The sequence below is a fragment of the Rhineura floridana genome, chromosome 17 (genome assembly GCF_030035675.1).
Source record: "Rhineura floridana isolate rRhiFlo1 chromosome 17, rRhiFlo1.hap2, whole genome shotgun sequence".
In the NCBI taxonomy this organism is placed as follows: domain Eukaryota; kingdom Metazoa; phylum Chordata; class Lepidosauria; order Squamata; family Rhineuridae; genus Rhineura; species Rhineura floridana.
Window position 1 is genome coordinate 6376825 of NC_084496.1, and position 22318 is coordinate 6399142.

The window sequence follows — 22318 nt, forward strand, 5'->3', positions numbered from 1 at the left end:
TTTTCCCTCAGCAACTGGAATAGATGGGGATGTAATGTGCTATTGGCATAATCCTTAATTTCAGGAATTGGGACACTTTTAAGAACAAGCTATGTTAATGATGGATGAGTTCTGTTAGGGTCAGGAAAGGTGACATTGATGCTGGTTTTTGTATTTAAAATAAAGAAACAAACTTAATAAAATGTTAACAATAGTGAAAGAACAAGCCAGGATCTGTTATGCTCTATTTTCTTCATGATAATAATGGCAGAGGGAAAATGAGAAAATAAAATGAGAGTCATTGTCTCCTGTCCTTCCTGTAACTAGGTGCCATCCGGGCTTGTGAAGTTTACTTGGTAACGTACACCGAATCATTTCCATTTTCATGTCTGTGGGTGGTGATAAGTCCTTGATGAATTACTTGGTTTTCATTTGCTTCAGTTGGATTTCTTGTTCATGCCGTCCACCCCAAAGTCATAGCTAAAATGGAAATCAAGTCAAAGCAATAAATTAGCCCACTAAAGACACTACTGTGTGTGTCAGAATTATCCCAGGTTTCCTTTACACCAGCCATTAAAAGCCAGCCCCAGTAATGTCTTGCATTACGCTGCTTTCACCAAATGCTATGGGCTCAGACCTTTGCAAATCACTTGGGAAAGAAGCTTTGTAATTGTAGAGCAACTGCTTAGATCACTTCTCTATGCCCTTGTGGTGCAGAATGCAGATAGGCCTTTCCTCACCATCCATGCCCCTATATTCTTGTCCATGGGAGACAAGACTCCCCTCCCCTAACCAGCCCAGCCATTTCCTCCTACCTCATTCCTCTTTCTTGCACTGAGTTTTTCACGAGCTATTTTGTCAGCTTGTTGATCCACTGCTTGATCTTGAAGTTGTGTTCCTCTTTGAGAGTGATACTTTCCAAAGAGGGATTGGGGAATGGAAGAGGAAAAGATGCTTCCTAATATTTTTAGCATACTCCTTTGGCTGCTGTTCTCATGTCCTGAAGGCCACCTGCGCACGCAGTTTTGAGATTCTGTCAGTAAACTTTGTTCTTGATCAATCTCCTTTCTTCACAGGATCTCACAATCCCTGAGTCGAGCACGGTGAAGAGAATGATGACTGGCACCGTGGCTGGCTTTAAATGGCCACCAAGTGTAAGCGAGGTGATTTAATTTTTTGTCTTTTCCCTCAGTGGCAATAAACAGTTTCTGCTGTTGTAGAAAGTACTGTGGGGTAGATCACAGTAATCCTCTGCGCTGCACACACTTATGTTCCTTCACGGAAGGTTTGGTTCCCACATTTTGGGAGAATCTGCACAAGGGTCTCTTTTACTATTTGCTCTCCCATTTCTCACCTTCTGTTTGCTTCATGCACCTTTGCTCCTCTCACCGGTTTCAAATACCCCCATTTTGTATTCCATCTCCAGTCACTGTCCCAGCTCTTTCGCTCCTGCTCTTGTACTCATCTCTACATTGCCCTAGCCTCTGCCTGTCTCAAATCAGCGAAGGGAAATGAGAGGCGGAGCCATTGGGCTGGTTTTCATATTATGCTAAACCATACTTTAGCACTACATGCATGAGTTAGAACAAGCCCCAGTGAAGCCTTGAACTTAGTCAGCCAAGAGAGAGATTTCTGCAGCATTTAGTTTCACTTTCCTTGAACCCTGACTTATTGTTACATATGAATCAAGAATTATGTTTTCAGACAGACCTTGCGTCCCCGGATGTTTCTGGACTACAATGTCTGTCATCCTCAGCCAGTTTAGTCAATGGATAGGGATGATGGGAGTTGTAGTCCAACAGCATCTGGGGACCAAAAAGTGGAAGAACAGTGGTTTAAAACAAGCTCATTGACAAGATTAGTTTCATAGCAAGCTAACTACAAACCTTGGGTTATAAAATTGGCTTGTTAAAGGTAACCAGAATTCGTTCTAAACCACAATCCTGTTTCATATTGTGATAACAAGTCAGAATTTGTAGAAAGTTAAATGCTACAGAAGGCCTTCTCCTGGCTGCGTGGGAGAAGATGGTTTGTTCTTCGTCATTCCAACTTGTGTACATAATATTAAACCATGGTTAGCCAAAGTGGTGCCCTCCAGTTGCCGTCAGACCCCCAGCAATCCCAGCCAGCAGCCAGGAATGATGTGAATTGTGGATCAGCAGCATTTGAAGAGCACCACATTGGCTACCCCTGTGCTAGAGCCTGGAGCTGAGAGCGGATAATAAGAAAATAATAATAAACTTTATTTCGACCCCGCCCTTTTTCCAATAGGACTCAGAGCGGCTTACAACTCAAAACAACACCAATAAAAACATACAGAAGTATACTATTAAAAAAGAATTAAACTATGAGAAAAATTAAAACCATAAAATATAGGTTAAAAACAGCAGACAATTTAAAATAATAAAATCATATAACGTAGTCACCAAACCTATGACACTTAATCCTGGTCGTTCTCTATCCCAAATGCCCGTTGAAATAAAACAGTCTTGTCGCCAGAAAGACGGCAAGGAGGGAGCAGATCGCACCTCACTCGGAAGGGAGTTCCACAGCCTAGGGGCGGCCACCGAAAAGGCCCTATCTCATGTCCGCGTCATATGTGCTTGCAAAGGTGTGGGGAACGCAAGAAGGGCCTCACCTGAAGATCTCAAATCCCGGACAGGTTCATGTAGGGAGATACGATCTGTCAAATGGATAGAACTCATGGAATTATGAACATAGCTGATAGGAGTCTTGTTGCATGTTTCCCCTTGTAAATCCCACCCCCTTCATTGCTCAGGCCTGAGGGCCAAACTACATACGAAGTTAAATGAATCCTTGCATCTGTGTGGACATTTTTTTAAATGTAGATTTCCTTTCAAAGCATAAAGTGCCTTGTAAAAGTAATCAGACCCCTGACCAATGCTCTCATATTACTGAATTACATATGGTACGTTGTAATTTTGTTCTGTATATTTTAATTTGAAACACTGAAACTCAAAATCAATTATTGTAAGGTGACACTGGTTTTATGTTGGAAAGTGTTTGTAAGAAACATAAAAAAACTGAAACATGTTGCTTGCATAAGTGTTCATCCCCTGTGCTGTGGAAGCTCCCAGTTTACACAGATGAAAGAAATTGCGCTATTGAGAACATAATTACCTTACCATTGGCCTCTACCTGTGAACCATTAAAATTGCTTTCACATTGTCAGGATAAAAACCCCACTGTTAAAGGATCATTGGTCAGGCTGTGGATCTGAAGGAAAAGGAAGACCAAAGAGCATTCTACAGAAGTGAGAGATAATGTAATGCAAATGCATAGATTAGGAAAAGGGTACAAAATAGTATCCAAGTGTTTGGATATCCCAGTGAGCACAGTTGGATCAATAATCAGGAAGTGGAAGCTACATCACACCACCCAGGCACTGCCAAGAAAAGGCCATCCCTCAAAACTCAGTGCTCGAACAAGAAGGAGGCTTGTGAGAGAAGCCACAGAGAGGCCAACAATCCCTTTGAGGCAGCTACAGAGTTCAGTGGCTCAGAGTGGAGTCATGGTGTACCAGTTAACCATATCAAGAGCTCTGCATAACACTGGGTGGCAAGAGGTACCATCTGAAAGCATGTCTGGAGTTTGCCAGAAAGCATGAGAGTGCCCCAGCTGCAATGTGGGAAAAGGTTTTCTGGTCAGATGAGACCAAGGTAGAGCTTTTGAGCAAAACTCAAAGTGCTTTGTGTGGCGCAAACCTAACACTGCCCATGCTTCAAGACACACCATCCTTACACTGAAGTGTGGTGGCAGCATCATGCTGTGGGGATGCTTCTCATCAGCAGGAACTGGGCATCTTATTAAAATTGAAGGAAAAATGGATGGAGCAAAATACAGGGAAATACTGCAAGAGAACCTGCTTTAGTCCACTAAAAAACTGAAGCTTTAGATGAAATTCACTTTTCAGCAGGACAATGATCCCAAGCACAAGGCCAAAGCAACATTGGAGTGGCTCGAGAACAAAAAGGTGAATATCCTACAGTGGCCCTCAATCCCATTGAGAATCTGTAGCACTCTGAAAATTGCGGTCCACAGGCAACGTCCAACCAACCTGAACGACTTGGAGCAAATCTGTCAAGAAGAATGGGCCAAAATCCCTCTGACATTGTGCAAAGCTGGTACATACCTATCTCAAGAGACTTAAAGCTGTTATTGCAGTGAAAGGTGCAAGCAACATGTTTCCTTTTTTGTTTCTTACAAACGTTTCCCAACTTAAAGCCAATGTCGCCTTACAATAATTGATTTTGAGTTTCAGTGTATCATACAGAATGAAATTACAATGTACCATTTGTAATTCGGTAATATGAGAGCATTGGTCAGGGGTCTGTTTACTTTTGCAAGGCACTGTATTTTATTTATTCATTACAATTACTTATATTCCACCTCTTGGGATATAAGTCTGACCAAGTCAGCTTACAAGTAACTTTCAATTACATATTTTAAAAATACAAACAATATTAACATACTGAAAACACATCAGAATCCATCCCACAGAGCAGTTGATGGTGGATTGCTGGGGGGGGGGGAGTTCAGTTGGAGCAAGCCCAGAGGTTATCTTTCCCTGCCTCCCCCCGCCACCTCTGTCTGTCTTGTCTCTGTCCTGGAATCTGTCCCACAAGACATTTGATGATTTTACTAATTCCAGAGACAGATATACTTCAGGATTGCAGCAGAGGAGGAAAGGGTTAAATTCCCCTACTGTGCCTTCTCTAGATGCCCTTAATGATCAGCCCTCCCAGCTGATGCACTTTGCATTGTCTCAAGCAGTTTGGCCTTGAGAGAAGAACAACATTGAGAACAAAACGATCTGTTAATTTGTGGAATTAATTGTATTCCTATAATCCTTTCTTTGCTGGAGTCTGAAAGAAGCCCAAGCAGGCAGTGGGAGAAATCAAAACCTGCTAGTAACTATTAACTTAAGACTCTAATTGCATTTTTCCTTTCTCTTCATTGTACAGACCATTGATAGAAAGGGGGGGGGATGATAAGAACCTGCTAACAGAGGAGATTAAGAAATGGAATAGTAAAGGCAATGTTTTTGAGAGATCACTTTAGGTTGCTTTAGAAATGGGTAAGCTATCTAGTTTCATAGGCATTTTGAAATAATGCTATAGGTTGGTCCTGTAAACATTACTTTACCAAGTTTGTGTCTGACATCATTTAATTTCCATCAAGAGTGGCTTATAAAACAATAAATATCAAAATTTGAGAACACAATTCTAAGCATTTTTACTCAGAAGTAAATTGATTGCTGTTTAATAAGTGTGCTTAGGATTGCAGCTTAAAAACCAGAAGAGTCCTGTTCTTAAACTGTAAAATGTTTTTATGGGATATATCACAGGTTGAAATATGGCCTAAGGAGTCATTCTGAAGTAGCCTTCCTTAACACTGCCATGGGTGATTTTCAGCAAAGAGGCCACTGTGTGTATTATGTCCAGGAAATTACTTTCTTTCTCCTGCCAGTTCTTTCTTAGCTGAACGACTCAATCTGCCTCTCGGGGACTCTATTAATTCCCACCTGTATTACCAAGCATTATAATTCTTCTTGACACACATCCTGTATTAGGTAGGAAGATAAAAACAAGACTGTCTAGTCTGGGGAAGACACTTCAAGGAGTCTCCTCAATCTGGAAGAGCTGCGGCCAATTAAAAATATGTGTGGAGGCTTTTCAGACTTGAAGTTTGGTTGCCTTGGTTTCTAAGTTTGCCTCTTTGCAATTGCAGCCTGTGAAAGATGGCGACCCTCATTTCCATCACTTCCTGCTTAGCCAGACAGAGAAGGTGAGCAATAGGTTTGGGTGACAAGTTCCATCACTTGTGGCAGTTCAGGAGCTGAAGTCTCTGTGCCAGGTGTCATTAGTTTTACTTTAGCATTCATACGTTGCAAATGCCTTTACTGTTGAGATCCTGTGGCATCCTCAGATTTCAATGATAAACAGCAGTTTGTTATATGTATATATGGGAGAGACATGATTTTAGAAGTCCAGAGAGCAGGTCACCAGAAGTTGCTTGTAAGGAGGCTACAGTGAGGTGATAGCCATTTGTGACGTCCCATATGCATTTTTTAAACCCAGATTCCTCTACCCTTGGGGAGCATAGCTGGGGAAGAGGAACATCGGAAGCTGCCTTATACTGAGGCAAACGGTTGGTCTGTCTAGCTCAGTGTCACCCTAGCCCTGGACTCTACACTGACTAGCAGTGGCTCTCTAGGTTTTCAAAGAGATCTCTCCCTGGAGATGCCAGGGATTGAACCTGAGACCTTCTCTGTGCAAAGCAGCTGTTCTACCCACTGAGCTGTGGCCTTTCTCCTGCAACAACTATTCACCCTTACCGTATCTATTGTGCACTTGCCCTTCTTTGCAGGATATCTCCAACGTTGGTTCTTCAGCTCTGAGTCCACAGTGTTATGTGGGATTGCAGTGGAGACAGAGGGTTGAGTGTGGAGGGTTTCAGCACAAGGAGAACTGTTTTTCTCATGCGGTGTGTGTGTGTTCATAATGAATAGTTTCTTCATACCGAGTATATTGCTCTGCTTGCCCTGCAAGAGAGCAAAAGGCTTCTTTTCCCAATGTGTCCTTTTCCTTTCCCTCTCCGTGCAGCCGGCTGTTTGCTACCAAGCCATCACGAAGAAGCTGAAGGTGTGTGAAGAGGTATAGCCAATTTTCCTTTTGACTTGCCTTCATTGAAATCTTGAGGTGCTGCCTGTTTCTCTAAAGTAGAATTATATTTTCTGGCTATGTTTTTTTCTTCTCCTAGGAAACAGGGTCCACGTCCATTCAGGCAGCAGACAGCACAGCTATCAATGGCAGCATCACTCCTACAGACAAGAAGTAAGAGCCTCCTATTCTTACACTTTTCTCGGTAGTTCTGAATTCTGCTATGCCTGCCCTTTTGACTTAGGAAGCAGCCAAGTCACCTGATCCCACTTAATTCGGATATGTAGCCTTGCCCACCCATTTCCATCTGGGCTCCGTGGGAACCCTCCCTTTGTGTTACTCAGATGGATGGACAGTTCCCCAGTAGTATAGTCCAACTTGGAGTAAAAGTCAGGAAGCTCACTGTGTAACCTTGGGCCATACCACCTTGCAAGGTGGTTGTGTGAATAAAATGAGAATAACATCATGTATGTTTCCCTTGAGTTCCTTGAAGGAAGGGTCTGATACAACTGATAAATAAAAATTAACAGGAGACTTCCTGGGTATTCTAATCTGGTTTGTTGAATGTATTTTGAAAAGTGAAAGCTGTTTTTGTCACAGCTCAAGGATTGTTGCGGGAATCTGCTTGGAGTTGCCTTTTCTGTAACTGGATGAAGATCCACCCAACCAAAAAAAAATAGCATTTTCTTCCAGGGCAGGTCAGGCAGCTAACTCTGTTTAACCACCAATTCCAAACTGCCAGAAGCCAGGGTAGAGGCAGGACCCTTTTACCTTCCAGGAACAGCACTCTGTGACACTTGGTGTCTTCTGGCACTTCCTGTGCTCCCTCCTCCTTTCTAGAGGGGCAGGAGCCACAATTGCACTTCCTGTCTCGCTCTCAGAGGCAATTTCCCTCCTGCTCCGATGCAGAACAGGCTGTGGCCTGTTCATTGCTGCAGCCATCTCGGAATGTCCATTTTTCAGGCTCGCTGAAGGGAAACTTAACGTAGCAATGAAGGTATTCAGGTAAACCCTTTCCCAGTGGCAGCTCAGAAGCAGACAAGAAGTGCAGTTGGGCTGAGCTCTGGGTGTGAAGCTGTTTCAACAGTGGCTTGCCACAAGCCTCTCAGTGTTGGTTTACTTAAGCATTGCAAGTGCAGCCAGCTGTGAACTAAATGGCAGGCAGGAAGCTAAAATGCTTATGAGTTAGTTTTGTTAAGATCAGCTTTGAACCGCCTTTGTTAATTGAGGAGGGAAATAGTCACTCATACTCTTTGTAAGTTTCCAAGGGTAATTTGTCTTTGTTCCAGGCTGGTGTCTCTGGATCTTATTGCTTTCTTTATAGTTCACTAAAATTGCTTGCAGGATCCTCTTAACTACAGTTGTTCCAATGTCTGCCCCCGCCCCCTTGGTATTAAATTGGGTAAGGAATGTTGCATGTTAACAGCGGCTATTTCTAACTATAAACCTAGAGTGGCTGCTAAGATGTGAACAGAGACTTATACAAGTGTCTAATTCCTGCAGGTGGGATATCTGAAAGCTTTTAAAAATACATACATTATTTTTGATCTGCAAGTTTTTCACCAGGATACCAAATGCTGTGTATTCCCATAATCGGGCTATACGGGATGTTGCTAAGAGCTTTAATGTGAACAGTAATGGTTGTAGAAGCTGTGCGACCTTGTGGATTTTGAGATTGTGTTAGTGTGTGGTTTGAGAAGAAGCATCGAGTGTAAAATGCGTGAGGGCGAATCTAGGTCTGCAGAATCCTGGGATTCATCGTTCCCAACCACAAGCATTTTGCATCCTGCCACATGGAAAGTGTTTTATGTTTCATGCCACTGCATCCTGCATGAAGGCCTTCTCAACAATAGCCCTCACTAAGGAAATGCTCTCTCCAGAGACGCTTATCTGGCACCTATGTTATTACCTTTGTGGTGCCAGGTAAAGACCACCTTATTCTTGTAGGCTTTTAAAATTTGATACTTTTAACTCTGCATTTTGTTTTAATGTTGAATGCTTAATTTCTTGGAATTTAATACATCTGTTCACTGCTGGTATGATATTTTAGGGTTTTTTCTCTTTTTAGCGTTGTTTTCGTGCTCCTTTATGTAGTTGCATTTTTCTTGATTTTGACCTAAAATGGTTTCAATATTTTTCTAAGTTGCCCAGAGAATGTTAATTATTGGGCAACTATGAAATAGCTAGTAAATATAGCTGCAGAATTTCTGTAATACCTTCATTTCAATTCTTGTCCTTCGTAATAATATTTTTAAAAAGCTATGGTTACTCTTTTCTACTGCTGTTGTTGTTGTTTTTAAAAAAGCCCTCTATCTTATTTTATTCTCACCGCAGCTTTCTGAGGCTGAAAGAGGGAATTGTCCGGTTGCTCAGCCGTGCTTGAGCTGGATTCAAACCTTAGTCTTGCACATGCAAGCCCAAGATGTTTATCACTGCACTATGCTAGGGGGCTGCCGGTGGCTATGACTTTGTGTACCCAGTACATTGTCATGTGGGCCTCCTGTACTCTTAGGAGGAGGTTCACTTATCTATCTGAGCAGAAAGAAATTCCTCTTGAGTCCAAACTGCTTGCTGCATAGAGCAGATTGGTGATGTCAGTCAAGCAGTGGCTCTCTGCCAGGGATATAAATACGAGCCATTTGCATTCCTCCTCCTGAGGATATTGGTGCTCTCTCAACCCTCCGTTCTTATGAACAATGCACCTTGCTGCCTTCCTCTGTTTCTGTGTGTCTGTTTCCATGACATTTGAACCTCAGAGGGCTTGGAGGAGCCTCCACTTCAAAGGATGATCGTCTCCAACATTGCATACTGTCCTTATGCAGCTTTCCAATGCTAACAACTTCCTCTTCTTCCCAGGATAGGGTTCCTGGGCCTCGGCCTGATGGGCAGTGGCATTGTGTCCAACTTACTAAAAATGGGCCATACTGTCACGGTCTGGAACCGGACTGCTGAAAAGGTGAGTTTGTTCTTTAGGAAGGATGAGTCAAGTTCAAAACATTGTATTAGAGCCACCTTGATAGAGGCTCTGTCTTTAAATGAAGCCATCATCCCAAACCGTGGACAGTAGGGTTTCACTGAGCTAGGAAGTGTAGTATGAAGGGAAGCCATTTGACCAAAATATGTGCTTTTCTGTCGGTCCCATTTAGAATAGCCTTTTGAGTTATGCATTTCTGAGCTCAGCTATTGTTATGACAAAGTCAGCTTAAATTATCACATCAGATCATAGTAGCCATGGTAACATTTTCCTTCCCTCTGCTTCATGTTTTTCCTCCCATTTTTGTGCTATTTTTGTGGCTAGTAGCAGAAGTTCTGCCTTCTGATCTCTGGGACAGCTGTGCCCAAATTGTTCTCGTACTACGGTTTTGGAGATGAATTTATTCAAAGCATCTTTACCCTGCTCTTCAGGCAAAATGGCTCCCAGAATGGCTTATACATGAGATCAAATATCAAACGAGACAGTCCCTGCTGGCTTACAACTGAAAAGAGATGACATTAAAGGAAAAATGAATGGGGAGGGAAGAGGAAATAAACAGATACAGGCATCCGTTTGTAAAGATACAAACTTCTGATACTGACTTCCTTGAATGGAAAAAGTTGCAGTAGAGGGGGAGCCCAGTGGCAGCATATGTTGGCAGAGCCAATGGAGTAGGCCTTGCAGCCCTCTGTCCCTCTGCTACAGCCAGCTGGAAGGGCTAGCTTAGAGATTACTTAGATCAGTGTGCTTGTCTTATCCTTAAAAGCAGTTGTCAAAGCTGGCTTGGTTCCCCCACCCTTTGTTCTGGGGTGAAAGCAGCCTGAAGATGCAAGGCTTGAAATAAGAGAGCCTGTTAAGAAAAATGGGGGAATTGGCCCAGTGCTTCTCCTGGCCCCTGGAACAGCCGTGACCACCACTATCTCAGTAAAAGTAAAAATACCACCACTTCCAATATAAAGTTACCAGTTAGGTACAGGTACAGCAGTGGGTGTGATGATTCATGTGAGCATCATGTGTAGGGTTGTACTAAGATATCCATGCTTTCCAGCATAGTATTGTAGCCACTATCTAGCAGCCAGCAGCTGGGGAATGGCCCAGATGCTAACAACTCCCAAAGGAGGGAGATGGAAAATAGTGTCAGGATCCATCTCCACCTGCCAACAGAAGTAGAAAATGGTCTCCTTCCATCATTCAGGACAGGTTAGGTTCTCTCTCCCACCCACCCACCTTGCCCTCCCTGGGCTGTGTTGTGGAACTGAGCCATAACTGCTGCAGCCTGCATGGCTGCGATTGGAAGGTAGGCTACAGTCATTGCCACTGGAACTATGGACCAGATCAGCTGCTATGGGACCCTAGGCTTTTTCAGAATACTGTGTGAAAGCCACTGCCTAAAAGAGGACAACTAACCCCTCTAGAAAGTGGAAAAGAGATCCCAATATCACTAAATGTGATCCCACAGCCCAGAAACAAGGTTCTTGTTTCTAAATAGCCTCTATAGAATTACACGACGCTGTTGCTTTTGTTTATGGGAACTTATTTTTATTCTGGCCCAGACTGCAATTAGTAGGGAAGCAGTTGTAATTTTGTGGCAGAATTAATTAAAAGAATGGGCGGTTGGTTTTATTTGATCAGAAACTAGCTTTAGATACATAATTTCCATGGTGTGACTCTATGGTCTGTGGTGTATAGTTTGATGATGTTATCAAGATGGCTGCCATCAAAATTCACAAAATCATGAATATCTCTGTAAATAGTAGATGGATATTAATTTATAAGGTCGCATTTTGTAGGCATTTCACAGCTATAAATTCGATCCTTACAACTTTAACTCAAATGTTAAACCTTAAGCACTTCAGGGTCCCTGGTAGAGCAAAGGCCAAAGTTGGCCTTTCTTGTTCAGTGGCTTCCATTTCTTACATTTGGGTCTGTGACTTTTGCAGTGTGATTTGTTCATCCAGGAGGGGGCACGGTTGGGAAGAACCCCCGCTGAAGTGGTCTCGACCTGTGACATCACTTTCGCCTGCGTATCTGATCCCAAGGCAGCCAAGGATGTAAGGATTACCTCTTTCTCTTGCATACTCCCATCTTCCCCACTGTGCTGTACGCAGAGCTGACTTGCCCTGGCCAAAGACAGGCTTCTTGTAAACACTGGCTCCGGATGAATGCCCCTCCAGTGATTCCAGAAGTGTAGCTCTACAGCTCTTTTCAATGGTGGGCCTTGCAAATGCAGAAATCCTGTTCCTGGTTCTAAAGCTTCCTAGCAGGGATGTCCAATAGGTTTGTTGAGTACAGTGATTCTCAAACCGTCTGCCAGGGCATGCTTACCTGCTAAATCAGAGGCATCCTCCATCGATGAGGATGGTAATCTATGCTGCTTGAAGAAGTGAGGGCTTGTACAACATGGATTAACCCTTCCCGCTCACCCTCTTTTTTGAGCAGATATCTTCTTCCTTGGGATAAGGACATGCTAGGGTTCCCTTGTGCAGCATATGCAGGCAAAACCCAGAAGCATTGCCGTTGTCCAGGAAACCTTGGCTTGACTGGGAAGAAAAGGATGGGACTCTGTGTTAACTGAGCTGTCCCATTTTTGCAAGGAGGAGGCTTGCCTGTTCTGGAAGCTTGAGGGGTGGGAATTGGGTGTTAAGAGTGAAGTGTGTCTCCCAGGTTTAATTCAGAAAGAATACTCCCCAAGTATCCAAAGTTTGGGAAACACTGTTAGCGTTTAGATCAAGGTCAGTCTACCTTTTCAGCTGTGTGTTGATAAAACATGCCCGAATGCTTAATCCTCTTTTAAATGTATGACTGCCAATTACGCTGTAAGTTTGGGCAGAGCTGGTTTTTTTTTTTTTCATTTTGTAGTGTTCTTGGTGTATTGTACGTTTATTAATTTTGTAAGCCACATTAAGGGCTGTAGTTGAAAAAGCAAGATATAAACCTGCAAAATAAATATAGGCCTGTATGTGTTATTTTTTTTAAAAAAATCTGTGGGATAAGTTAACAGTCTGCTATAGAAGTAAATTGTATCATTTTGTAGCTTAAAGTGCTTTACAAAAGTTTATTGTGGCTTTTCTGCAACAGCAGCCGACCCTGTGAGAGGTCACTGTTGTTCCCATTTTATAGTTGAGGAACAGTCTGAGAGAGTAATTTGCCCGAGACCATGAAGAGGTGGAACTTGAACCTCAATCTCACTATCAATCTAACTATCAGTTCATGTTTTCCTTAAGACACACTCTAAAAGCCCAATAATGTTAATAGAAGGTGGAATATTTTTATTTAATCAATTCATATACTGCTCAGTTAAAATAAATATTTCTAATAAAGAGGACCGTGCCTATTCTTCAAGTTTTGTAGCTCTTGTATGGCTGCAAGAGTAGGCTTGAAAGTCTGTGATCAATGCTTGGTAAAATCTTAGAAAAGAAAGGGGGGAAGAGGCAGGGACGCCACTGGCACAGTTGAGTGCATTTTTCTACTTATTAGGCGACTGAGTTCCAGGGTCCTACTTAGCTCACACCATTCCCACTACTCAAACAAAGCACAATATGAGGTAAGTAACTTATACAAAAGTGAAGCGAGGGGCTGAGTTTAATGCAATCCAGAGTAACATAGAAACTGTGATGGGCCTCTCGCCAACTAGACAGTGGGAGCTGCCTTGATAACAGGTTAGACCATTTGTCCATCTGGCCCAGAACATCTGGAGGGCACCAGCTCTCATTCATTCGTCATGCTGGCCAGGGCTGATGGGAGTTGGAGCCTAGAACATCTGGAGGACACCAAGTAGCCTACACTGGCCTGGCCTAATATTGTCTATTCTGGCAGCAGGTCTTTGGTAGAAGGCTTCCTCATCAGCTGCCTCCTCATCCTTCTTTAAAAGAGTCTTCTCCCATTTCAAATGGCCTATTGGCATAACTATTAGCCACCCAGAGCCCTACAGTGTCAACACATTAAGCAGATGATGATGATGATAATAAATTTAATTTTTGTGTCGCCTATCTGGCCGAAGCCACTCTAGGCGACGTACACATTAAAATGCAGTAAAATACAATGTAATACAAAATAAAATACAATGCAGTCAACACTAATGTAGCAGTATAAAACCATGTAGGGCAATCAATAACAATTATAAAACAATCACAGAAAAATTAGCCCACCCCGGAGATCCCAAAGGCCTGTCCAAAGAGCCAAGTTTTCAAGGCTCGGCGAAATGTATCCAGGGAAGGGGCATGGCGAAGATCGAACGGGAGGGAGTTCCAGAGAGTGGGGGCCGCCACTGAAAATGCCCTCTCTCTAGTCCCCACCAACCTAGCTGTTTTCGTTGGTGGGACTGAGAGAAGGCCCTGCGTGGCTGATCTAGTCGGGCGGCTTAATTGGTGGTACTGCCCCTGCTTCTTTTTTGTCCTCATTGCGAGGCTGTGTAAGTTAATGGATGGGAGGTTTCCATGTGGAGAATGTCATTCTTGGGTAAGCAGTTGGGCTACATGGATTATAGTGTGTACAGGTGATGGTATAGTGCTGCTGATTATTGCACCCACATGGGTGACACTTAAAATGCCCTGTAAATGTGACAATGCCCTGTAAATGTGGCACTTGGGTGACACTTAAATGGCCTTAAATGTGGCCCAGTTGTTCCCCCTCCCCTTGGAACAGCACATTGTTTCATCTTGATGGAGCTTCAACCAAACATCCCTTATCTAAGTGTGTGTGTGTAGTGCAAAGCAGTAATGCCACCATGTCCCTGTCTTTTGTGTACATCATCCTTAAAACTATCCACTAACTCCAGCAGCTAACTTAAGGTAGATAATTTTGCTGCCACTCATGGAGTGTGAGCTCTTTCGGTGAGCTCTTGCAAAGGAGGTTAGTAGAAGCCACTTTAGCACTGGCAAGATTGGAGTTCCTTTGCAGACACCCTATTGCTTTGCCGCTCTTCTGTTTCCACAGCTGGTGCTGGGTCCTAGTGGAGTTCTCCAGGGTATACGTCCAGGAAAGTGCTACGTGGACATGTCCACCGTGGATGCGGACACTGTTACAGAACTTGCCCAGGTAACCATAGCAGACTGTGTACATGTTTTTATCATGCAATAGAGTTACCTCTATTGGTGATGGGAATTGTAGTCCAACAATTGGAGGGCATCAGGTTGGCTGCCTCTGATCTAATGTGACTTTTCTGTTTTCTCAAAAGGAGCTTAATCATCAGCTTGAGGGAGTTCATAGGTGCTCTTGTGATTAACTGTGTTTCCTGATTGTTTACAAGTTGATCATGCAGTATAGCTTTCCTATTTGACCTCTTGGTTGATACTGCTTGTGTGTGCCCTGTGCATACATAATAAGGATGTTTTTTTCTCTCATTTCCTCCAGGTGATTGTATCCAGGGGTGGTCGTTTTCTGGAGGCACCAGTCTCAGGGAACCAACAACTATCTAACGATGGGATGCTGGTGATATTAGCTGCTGGAGACAGGGGCTTATATGAAGACTGCAGTAGTTGTTTCCAAGCCATGGGGAAGACCTCTTTTTTCCTAGGTAATGTCTTCCAATCCAGTGTTGGAAAGAATCATAGTAGGCTAATTCATAAGCAGAATAGTCCTTCTGAAATCCATTGATTTCAATTGGCTTAAACATCCCTAATTCTGCATAGTGGGGGGTGGGGCTCTGTGGTCTGCAGCTGTTGGTGGACTACAACTCTCATAATCCCCGACTACTGGTCATCAGCTGGCTAGGGATGATGGGAGTTTTGACAACATCTGGAGGTTGCCCACCCCTACTGTAAGTATCCCCATGCAAAGAGGTGGAATGGAAAGGTGGGCCTAACCTCTGTTTGTTCAGGCAGGAGAACATAAAATTTTGTGTCCACATCATCTTTATTTCTGAAACACTTCTGTTTCCAGGTGCAAGTTTTGGACTAATTCACACCAGCCCACTTTGTTTCACACACTGGTTTGTAATCAAGAACCTCATAAGGCAATATTACATATATCCATACATGCATCCTAAATGTTGTTAAAGCTTATATATGAAAACAATAACGTCATCATAGTGTGTGCCAGGAGCAAGTCTGGAATATAGCCAGAATCATTCAGGGCTTTACATCAGGGGTGAAGAACTTCAGGCCCAGCAGCCCAGTGACGCCCTCCAGGCCTCTCTGTAGGTCGCACCTCTCCCTAGCCCTGGTCCATGCTCTCCTTGAATGCTTTTTCCTGGCTAAAATGTGTCCTAGGGCAATGCCTCTTGCTTGCTGGACAGAGAATAGAGAGGTAGGGTGTGTGGAGGGGTAGAAGCTTCTAACTTGTGTGCCTGGAATGTAGGCTGCTTTACAAAGGTATGGCTTGCACCCATTACTCTGCCCACTTTTGCCCCTGGCCGTGCCTACTTTTTGCTTCTGGCAATGCCAGAGGAGGGATTTTAGTGATTCACACCCCCCCCAACAGAAGGACTAATGGATTTCAGTGGGTGTCTTTCAGAAGGGCTTAGATGCCAGAGGCCTTGGTGTAGGCTCTTGCTTTTTCCCTTACGTAGAGCTGTCCAACAGCGTGTGCCTCCCCCTCTCTCTCACAGGAGAAGTGGGTAATGCTGCCAAGATGATGCTGATCGTGAACATGGTCCAAGGAAGCTTCATGGCCACAATAGCGGAAGGGCTGACTCTGGCTCAAGTGACTGGTCAGTCCCAGCAGACTCTTCTGGATATCCTCAACCAGGGACAACTTGCCAGCATCTTCTTGGACCAGAAGTGCCAAAGTAAAGTTCTCTCCTCTTTCTCTCTAACGTAGAGAGGTAGTATCTAAGTGTCACCAAGCAGTTGCAGACTGTGTGTGGGGGGGTGCTTCTGGGATTCTGTCTTCCATCAGTGTAGGTAGGGTGCATTTGCTGTAGATTCATACTCTGACATCTAAGCCAACATGTTACTTGTTGGACGTAATTAGACAGGCTTTTAAATAGATGAGGGTGAGGGTCACAGTCTAGCAGTGTCCTAGGTTTTATCACTGAAAGCAGGGTTAGGATAGATTTCCACTTGCAGGGCCTATGGGGGTCACCTCCGGTCAAAGTAGCAACCTGATACTGTAAAAGGTCCCTTGACATCTGTGGGCGGGTTTAGTTTGTTGCTGGTGGTGAAGTCTGCAAAGGAAAGAGAGAAAGGGGTCAAGAGCTGGGAAAGCTGAATGTGGAAATGTACCCTGGGGTTTTATGTCCTCCCTTTTTCCAGACATCCTGCAAGGAAATTTTAAACCGGATTTCTACCTGAAATACATCCAGAAGGATCTCAGATTAGCCATTGCACTAGGCGACTCTGTTAACCACCCAACTCCCATGGCAGCTGCAGCCAATGAGGTACGTGTACTGCCCAGGCTCATCTCTGTCCAGCCCCATCTTTAGGACACCACCTTGAGTCCTATTTGAAAAGGGCAGGAGTTGCCCGTTGGGCCCTACGTGGCCAGGGCTCTTTAGGTGCCAGGGCCACCCAGCTGTCAGACACCCCCAGCCTTCCTCACAACATTGGAGCTGGGGAAGTGGTGTGTCTCTGGCACATGATACCCACCCACCCATCTTCCAAGTGGGCAGGCAGGCTGGACACTGATCACATTTGCCAGTTGGCGGCACCACATGTGCCATGGCAAGCAGACTTTCTGAACCCTGATCCTCTTGATAGCTCCATTTACACACCTTTTTATTAAGACAGCAAGTAGCTATCGGGAGGTGATCTTGATGGTGCCCCACAATTATGGAACTTGCTTTTCTCGGTCTGCCAATCATTCCTCTGCATTCAAGCATTTTTTTTCACAGCTTTGTCAAACCATTCTGTTTGCATTGGCTTCTCATGGTTAGAATTAAACGTGTGGGGTAGACCTGGGGGAGCCTGTAGCTTTCCAGTTCTTGTTGCTGAACTACAGCCTCCTCTCATCCTTGTCCGTTGGCTATGCTGGGAAGCTGGAGCCAAACATCTGGAAGGCCACAGGCTGCCCATCCCTGTGTATTGTCTGGCGATTTAATATTGCTTATAGCTATGGAAAGTTTCTATTTTAATGGAATGCTTCATTTGTTGCACATGACGCAGCCTCATCATTGCCATGGAATGAAACGCCCATGGAGAAAGCCTTGTTATGGTGATTGTGCCCTGCAGGCTTTTCCTCAAAGGCTGCCCTGCATAGCTGCTATCTGCTGTCCCAATTCATTCACACAGCGTTACTCAAAGGAGGGGGTTATTTCTATTGCTGGGGATGTCCTGCATTCTAGTGGAAAACCACTAATAGTATCAGAATAATTTTGTTTCTAGAAGGCCTGATTTCTTACCGCTTTTCTCCTCCTTCAGGTCTACAAACGGGCGAAAGCATTGGACCAATCTGACAATGACATGTCTGCTGTGTACAGGGCCTACATCCACTAGGCTACCCCATTCTTGTTAATACCATTATTATTAATTATGATGAATACTGGGTTTTAACTCTGGACCAGTCTGTCTGTCTGTCTCTTCTTCTACTCCCCCCCCCCATTTTTTCTTTTTTTAAAATACAAAAACTCTTTTGAGATTTGCCACAAGGGCAGTTGCTATCGCAAGCCTTCCTGTGTCAGCAGCAGCAGCAGCAGCAGCGAGAGTAGGTGGAGAAGGGCTCGGATCATTGCTTACTTGACAACACATCTGTACCACGCGTGGAGAGACACGGAATGGAATTGGTGGCAGGGCATCCCAGGAACCCTGAGGGTGACTCTTGCAAAGGAGTCTGCTGCTTGGCTTCTTCTGGCTGTAACTTGTACCTGTGTCCCCAAGGTTCTTGTTTGTTTCCAACTGCTGTTTCACTTCTTTTTCTGTGAGTGATGTTTGCATTGGCCTCTCTTGTGCAGTCGGGATAACTGAAAGAAGGATGTCCCACCTACCTGTGAACCTCTATGGCTCAGGCTAGACCTTGACTGGAATGGGAACCTGGCTCTTCAGTGGGGGGGTCTCCCCTAGAAGGAAATGATCAGATTAAGAAGGTGATAGGGCTAAAATTGGCATGGGAGTTTCGGAGTAATCCCCACCTCAACATAATGGAATTAGTTCTGAGAACCAAAACAGGCTCCGTTCATGCCATCCCCACAGAGACAGCTTAGTTTTTAGGTTACACAGTGTATGGGCATGGGGCTCCAATATGCTGAATACATTTAAGAGCAGCCTTTGGCTCTCTCAATTGTTGGACCCCAACTCCCATCGGCCCCTGCTAGCATGGGCAATAGTCAGGCATGATGAGGGTTGTATTCCAGCAACATCCAGAGGGGCACAGGTTCCCCATCCTTGATATAAGAGGCTGATTCCCAAAAGGCTAATCCAGTCTGAATATTGCTGTAAAACCATATTTTTATATAATTCAGAAAATGAATTGTCATGTGTATTTTAATGAGTGAAGGTTAGAAACTTTGGTCTTCCTTTAGTTTTAAGTCTGGTAGCATGCATGCTGCACATTCACACTTGATGATCTATGGCTTTCTGGGTTGGTAAGGGTTATTAGGATTCTTTTAATGTTGCCAGAGAGCCATAGGGCAAGAAAGTAATAAGATTAGAGAGAGTGGCTTCAGGAAGACCCAAACTCTAAACCCAGAATCTTGACTTCATGTTTTCCTTTCTGTAAAATTGGAGGAGATATGCCTATTTGTTGGCAAAAACTTTAGCAGTCTAGTAAACTCTGCTTGCATGAGTGATCTAATGGCAGTGACAGCAAGTTATGAATTGGCGTGATTCAGGTGAAGTTGTGAACTCTCCAGAACATCAACCAAGTTACCTGTGCTTTGGAAATAGGAAGGAAATAGAAAAGGAAGTGTGGAATGGGTCCTGCTTTTGAGGCTGGTTACCATGACGGTAGATGAGCAGGGTCCCAAAGAGTTCAGATAATCCCCTCAAATCAACCAGCTGCTTCCAAGGGAGGGTGAGCTTTTGAGCACAGCATAACTTGACCACATGCTTCCCTAACTGGCTAGTGTCGCATGAACAACTTTGAATTTTCTCTGGCAGCTCTTCAACTTTCAGAATAGAATGCAAGGATATAATGAGTGGGTGTCATGCAAATAGCAAAGAAGATGCTTGCCAATAAATTGGCAAACTTTTTTTTCAAATGCAGAAGAATCTTTTTAAAAAATCTCAGTATTAATCTTTGAAGGGAGTTCTGTGTTCACACTTGAAATGCAACAGCTTGGACATCCCCTGCAGTTCTTGCACTGGATTTCATGTTTGCCATAAGTGACCTGTACCTATAGAATCTAACATGCATAGCTCCGATCTGCCCAGTAATCTGTACTTCTCCATTTTGTGGTGAATATAGCACTTGGATCAGGACCTTTATGTGAATTGGGCTTCATGTGTGTAGGTCCCCAATACAAAATGAAAGGCAGCATGCAAACGTGGTGAGAGTAGCAGCGATTTGGATGTGCTTTTTCATGTTGGGAACAAGCAGAGGGCTGAGGTGTTGAGTGTGTATGAAGCTCCAAGAGGGCAGTTCTAGTGACAACCAACTTTAATGTTCAAATCTTGTACCAGCGCATGCTGCTCAGGACTCTTGTTGCTTTTGTGGTGTATAAGCAATCCACCTGGAAAAAGAAGCAAAACCAGTTTAACTAGTTTTGGGTTCCTCTAGGGCAGCCTTCAACCTGGTGCCCTCCAGATGTTTTGGACTACAACTTCTATCAGCCCCAGCCAGATGTCTGGAAGCCACCAGGTTGAGAAAGGCTGCCCTGAATCTTCTGCTCTGACTTGTGTGATCTTCAGCCACAGATAACCATCAGAGACCGTTGCTTCACTCTACAGTGAAATTTTAACTTGTTTGGGGGCAACGGAAATGAACACACAACTGTTGTGAGCTTCTGAGTCTGTACTTCCCTGATTAATCGTGTAAAGACAGTTTAGGATTCTCAGCTAGCAAGAACAGCTGTATCTTGGGGTCCTCATGTAGTCCAATTTGTAAATTATAGCAGCAGTTGCTAAGACTCCTGAGATGAAGAGCCTCAAGGGTGGCAGTGGAAGGGGCCCCGTTTCTTAATCTTGTGATAAAACTGTCTTTAGAAAATGTTAAAAGATGTAAGCAGAAATAGCAGCTCCTAGAACTCTTTATTTTGCCTTCAAGTGAGAAATCCAAACGGAGCTTGGGAGTAAAGGAGAAGTACTAACTTCTTCCATTAAAGGCCAAATCTTGTGGTTTCTTTGGCAAGGAGAATAAAGATCTGCTCATGGGTGTGATCCTTCCTGCAGGACTCTTAACAGTTACTGATATACCAGGGAAAATAGAAAGCACTCTGAGGCAGAAGTTAAGGCTGGGTCAGATGGCACCAAAACAATAGCAAGTCTGTGGTGCCTTGAAGCTTTTATTGTGGCATAAGCTTTCATGGGTCAGAAGTGTGGTCTGGCCCACACAAGTTTTATACCACTATAAATAAATATATATACACATATAAGGGGCTGCAAGATTCACTGTTTAATGCTACTCAGTTTCTCTTCAGGAGCCAGTTTTGTTCAAAATCCTTTTTTTGTGGGCCTCTTCAAATTCCAGTTGTTGACACTGCCGAAGGGGGGAAGCTTGGGTTATGCGAGAGTGTGATGGAACTGGCTTTAGTCATTGTTGTCTTAATATTGTTGACGATGCTGTAAAGTTCCTTTTTAATGGGGATTTCTGTTTTAGCAAAGGCCTTTTAATTTAGTTCCCTCCTTTTTAAAAGAATATGTGACACTTGTGGAAAGCTTGTAAGAAAAAGCAGTTTTCTTTTTATTCCCTCTCCTTCGATGACCGATCTATAGTTAATAAGGTTGTGAATTTTTTTTTTTTTAAAAAATTGCCTTGTTTTTAATTAACGTTTGTCATTCAGAATAGGATGTGTGGTGATGATTAAATGGCAAAAACAGAAGAAATGATTTTTTTTCTTGTGCAATTAACAAAGCTACCGGCAAAAGGAAATAAAACCTTTCTTGGTAAACGATGTTACTTGTCTGTTCCTAAACTCTCCCCACCAATACTCTCCTCCGTTTGCTTTCTCTCCTCTTTCTCCCCCCCAATCCATGGAATAATTAAAAAAAAAGGCCTGGTGTTTCCCATCCTTTTGATACCTAAGGCACAGGATTGTGTTTTTCCTGTGTTAAAATTGAAGGTACATTTCACACTTTTATGTACCCGGCTCCCAGAATGATGGACAGTCTTCCGCCTTGCCCATTACAAGACAGCAAAGTTAAAGCTGCTTCCATCGCCATGCCCCACTCTTTTTACTCCGTCAGGTCGGGGCCTGCTGCGTTTTCTGATCAATAGTGGTAGAGCACTCAACTCGGAATTATTCTTTTATCTTTTTATCTTGGATACAGTTTAAAATATATACATGTGTCTGGACTTCACATTATCTGCCCTAGGTTATTTTACTTTTGGCCAGTCACTGTCTCTCCATCTAACCTACCTCAAAGGGTTGTTGTGAGGATAAAATGGAGAGGGATGAACCAACCAGTACACCACTTGAGGTCCTTGGAGGCAAGGTAGGATATAAATGCAAAAAATAAAATACAGTAAATAACTTTGGGTAGAAAGTAAAAAAAAAAAAAAAACTTTGGGTAGACTAGCTCGCTTTGTTTTTGTCACCGGATTCTATGAAGCCACAATCCTCCCAGAAGCTGCAAAAAGAACTGGAAGGCGTCCGTTGTTTTTAAGAAAGCAGAGTGGTGCCTTTCTAGACCTCGGCACCGACCTCTATGGT

General features: G+C 43.7%; 1 protein-coding gene across 14 annotated transcripts in view; it reads left to right on the plus strand.

Moving 5' to 3' along the window:
* The window catches only part of GLYR1 (glyoxylate reductase 1 homolog), a 44058-nt gene extending 22499 nt beyond the window's left edge, over nt 1–21559 (plus strand). For 6 of the 14 annotated variants that reach the window (XM_061600443.1, XM_061600434.1, XM_061600444.1 and 3 more), the window contains 11 exons: nt 1056–1142; nt 5731–5787; nt 6606–6656; nt 6763–6836; nt 9519–9618; nt 11577–11687; nt 14572–14673; nt 14989–15151; nt 16184–16363; nt 16830–16954; nt 17934–21559. In XM_061600443.1, coding sequence (XP_061456427.1) covers nt 1056–1142; nt 5731–5787; nt 6606–6656; nt 6763–6836; nt 9519–9618; nt 11577–11687; nt 14572–14673; nt 14989–15151; nt 16184–16363; nt 16830–16954; nt 17934–18008 — 1125 coding nt within the window. In that variant the 3' untranslated portion in view covers nt 18009–21559. The remainder of the gene's footprint in view (nt 1–1055; nt 1143–5730; nt 5788–6605; nt 6657–6762; nt 6837–9518; nt 9619–11576; nt 11688–14571; nt 14674–14988; nt 15152–16183; nt 16364–16829; nt 16955–17933) is intronic. The other 8 variants (XM_061600437.1, XM_061600447.1, XM_061600441.1 and 5 more) reach the window with 5 other exon arrangements.
* The last annotated feature ends 759 nt before the right edge of the window (nt 21560–22318 follow it).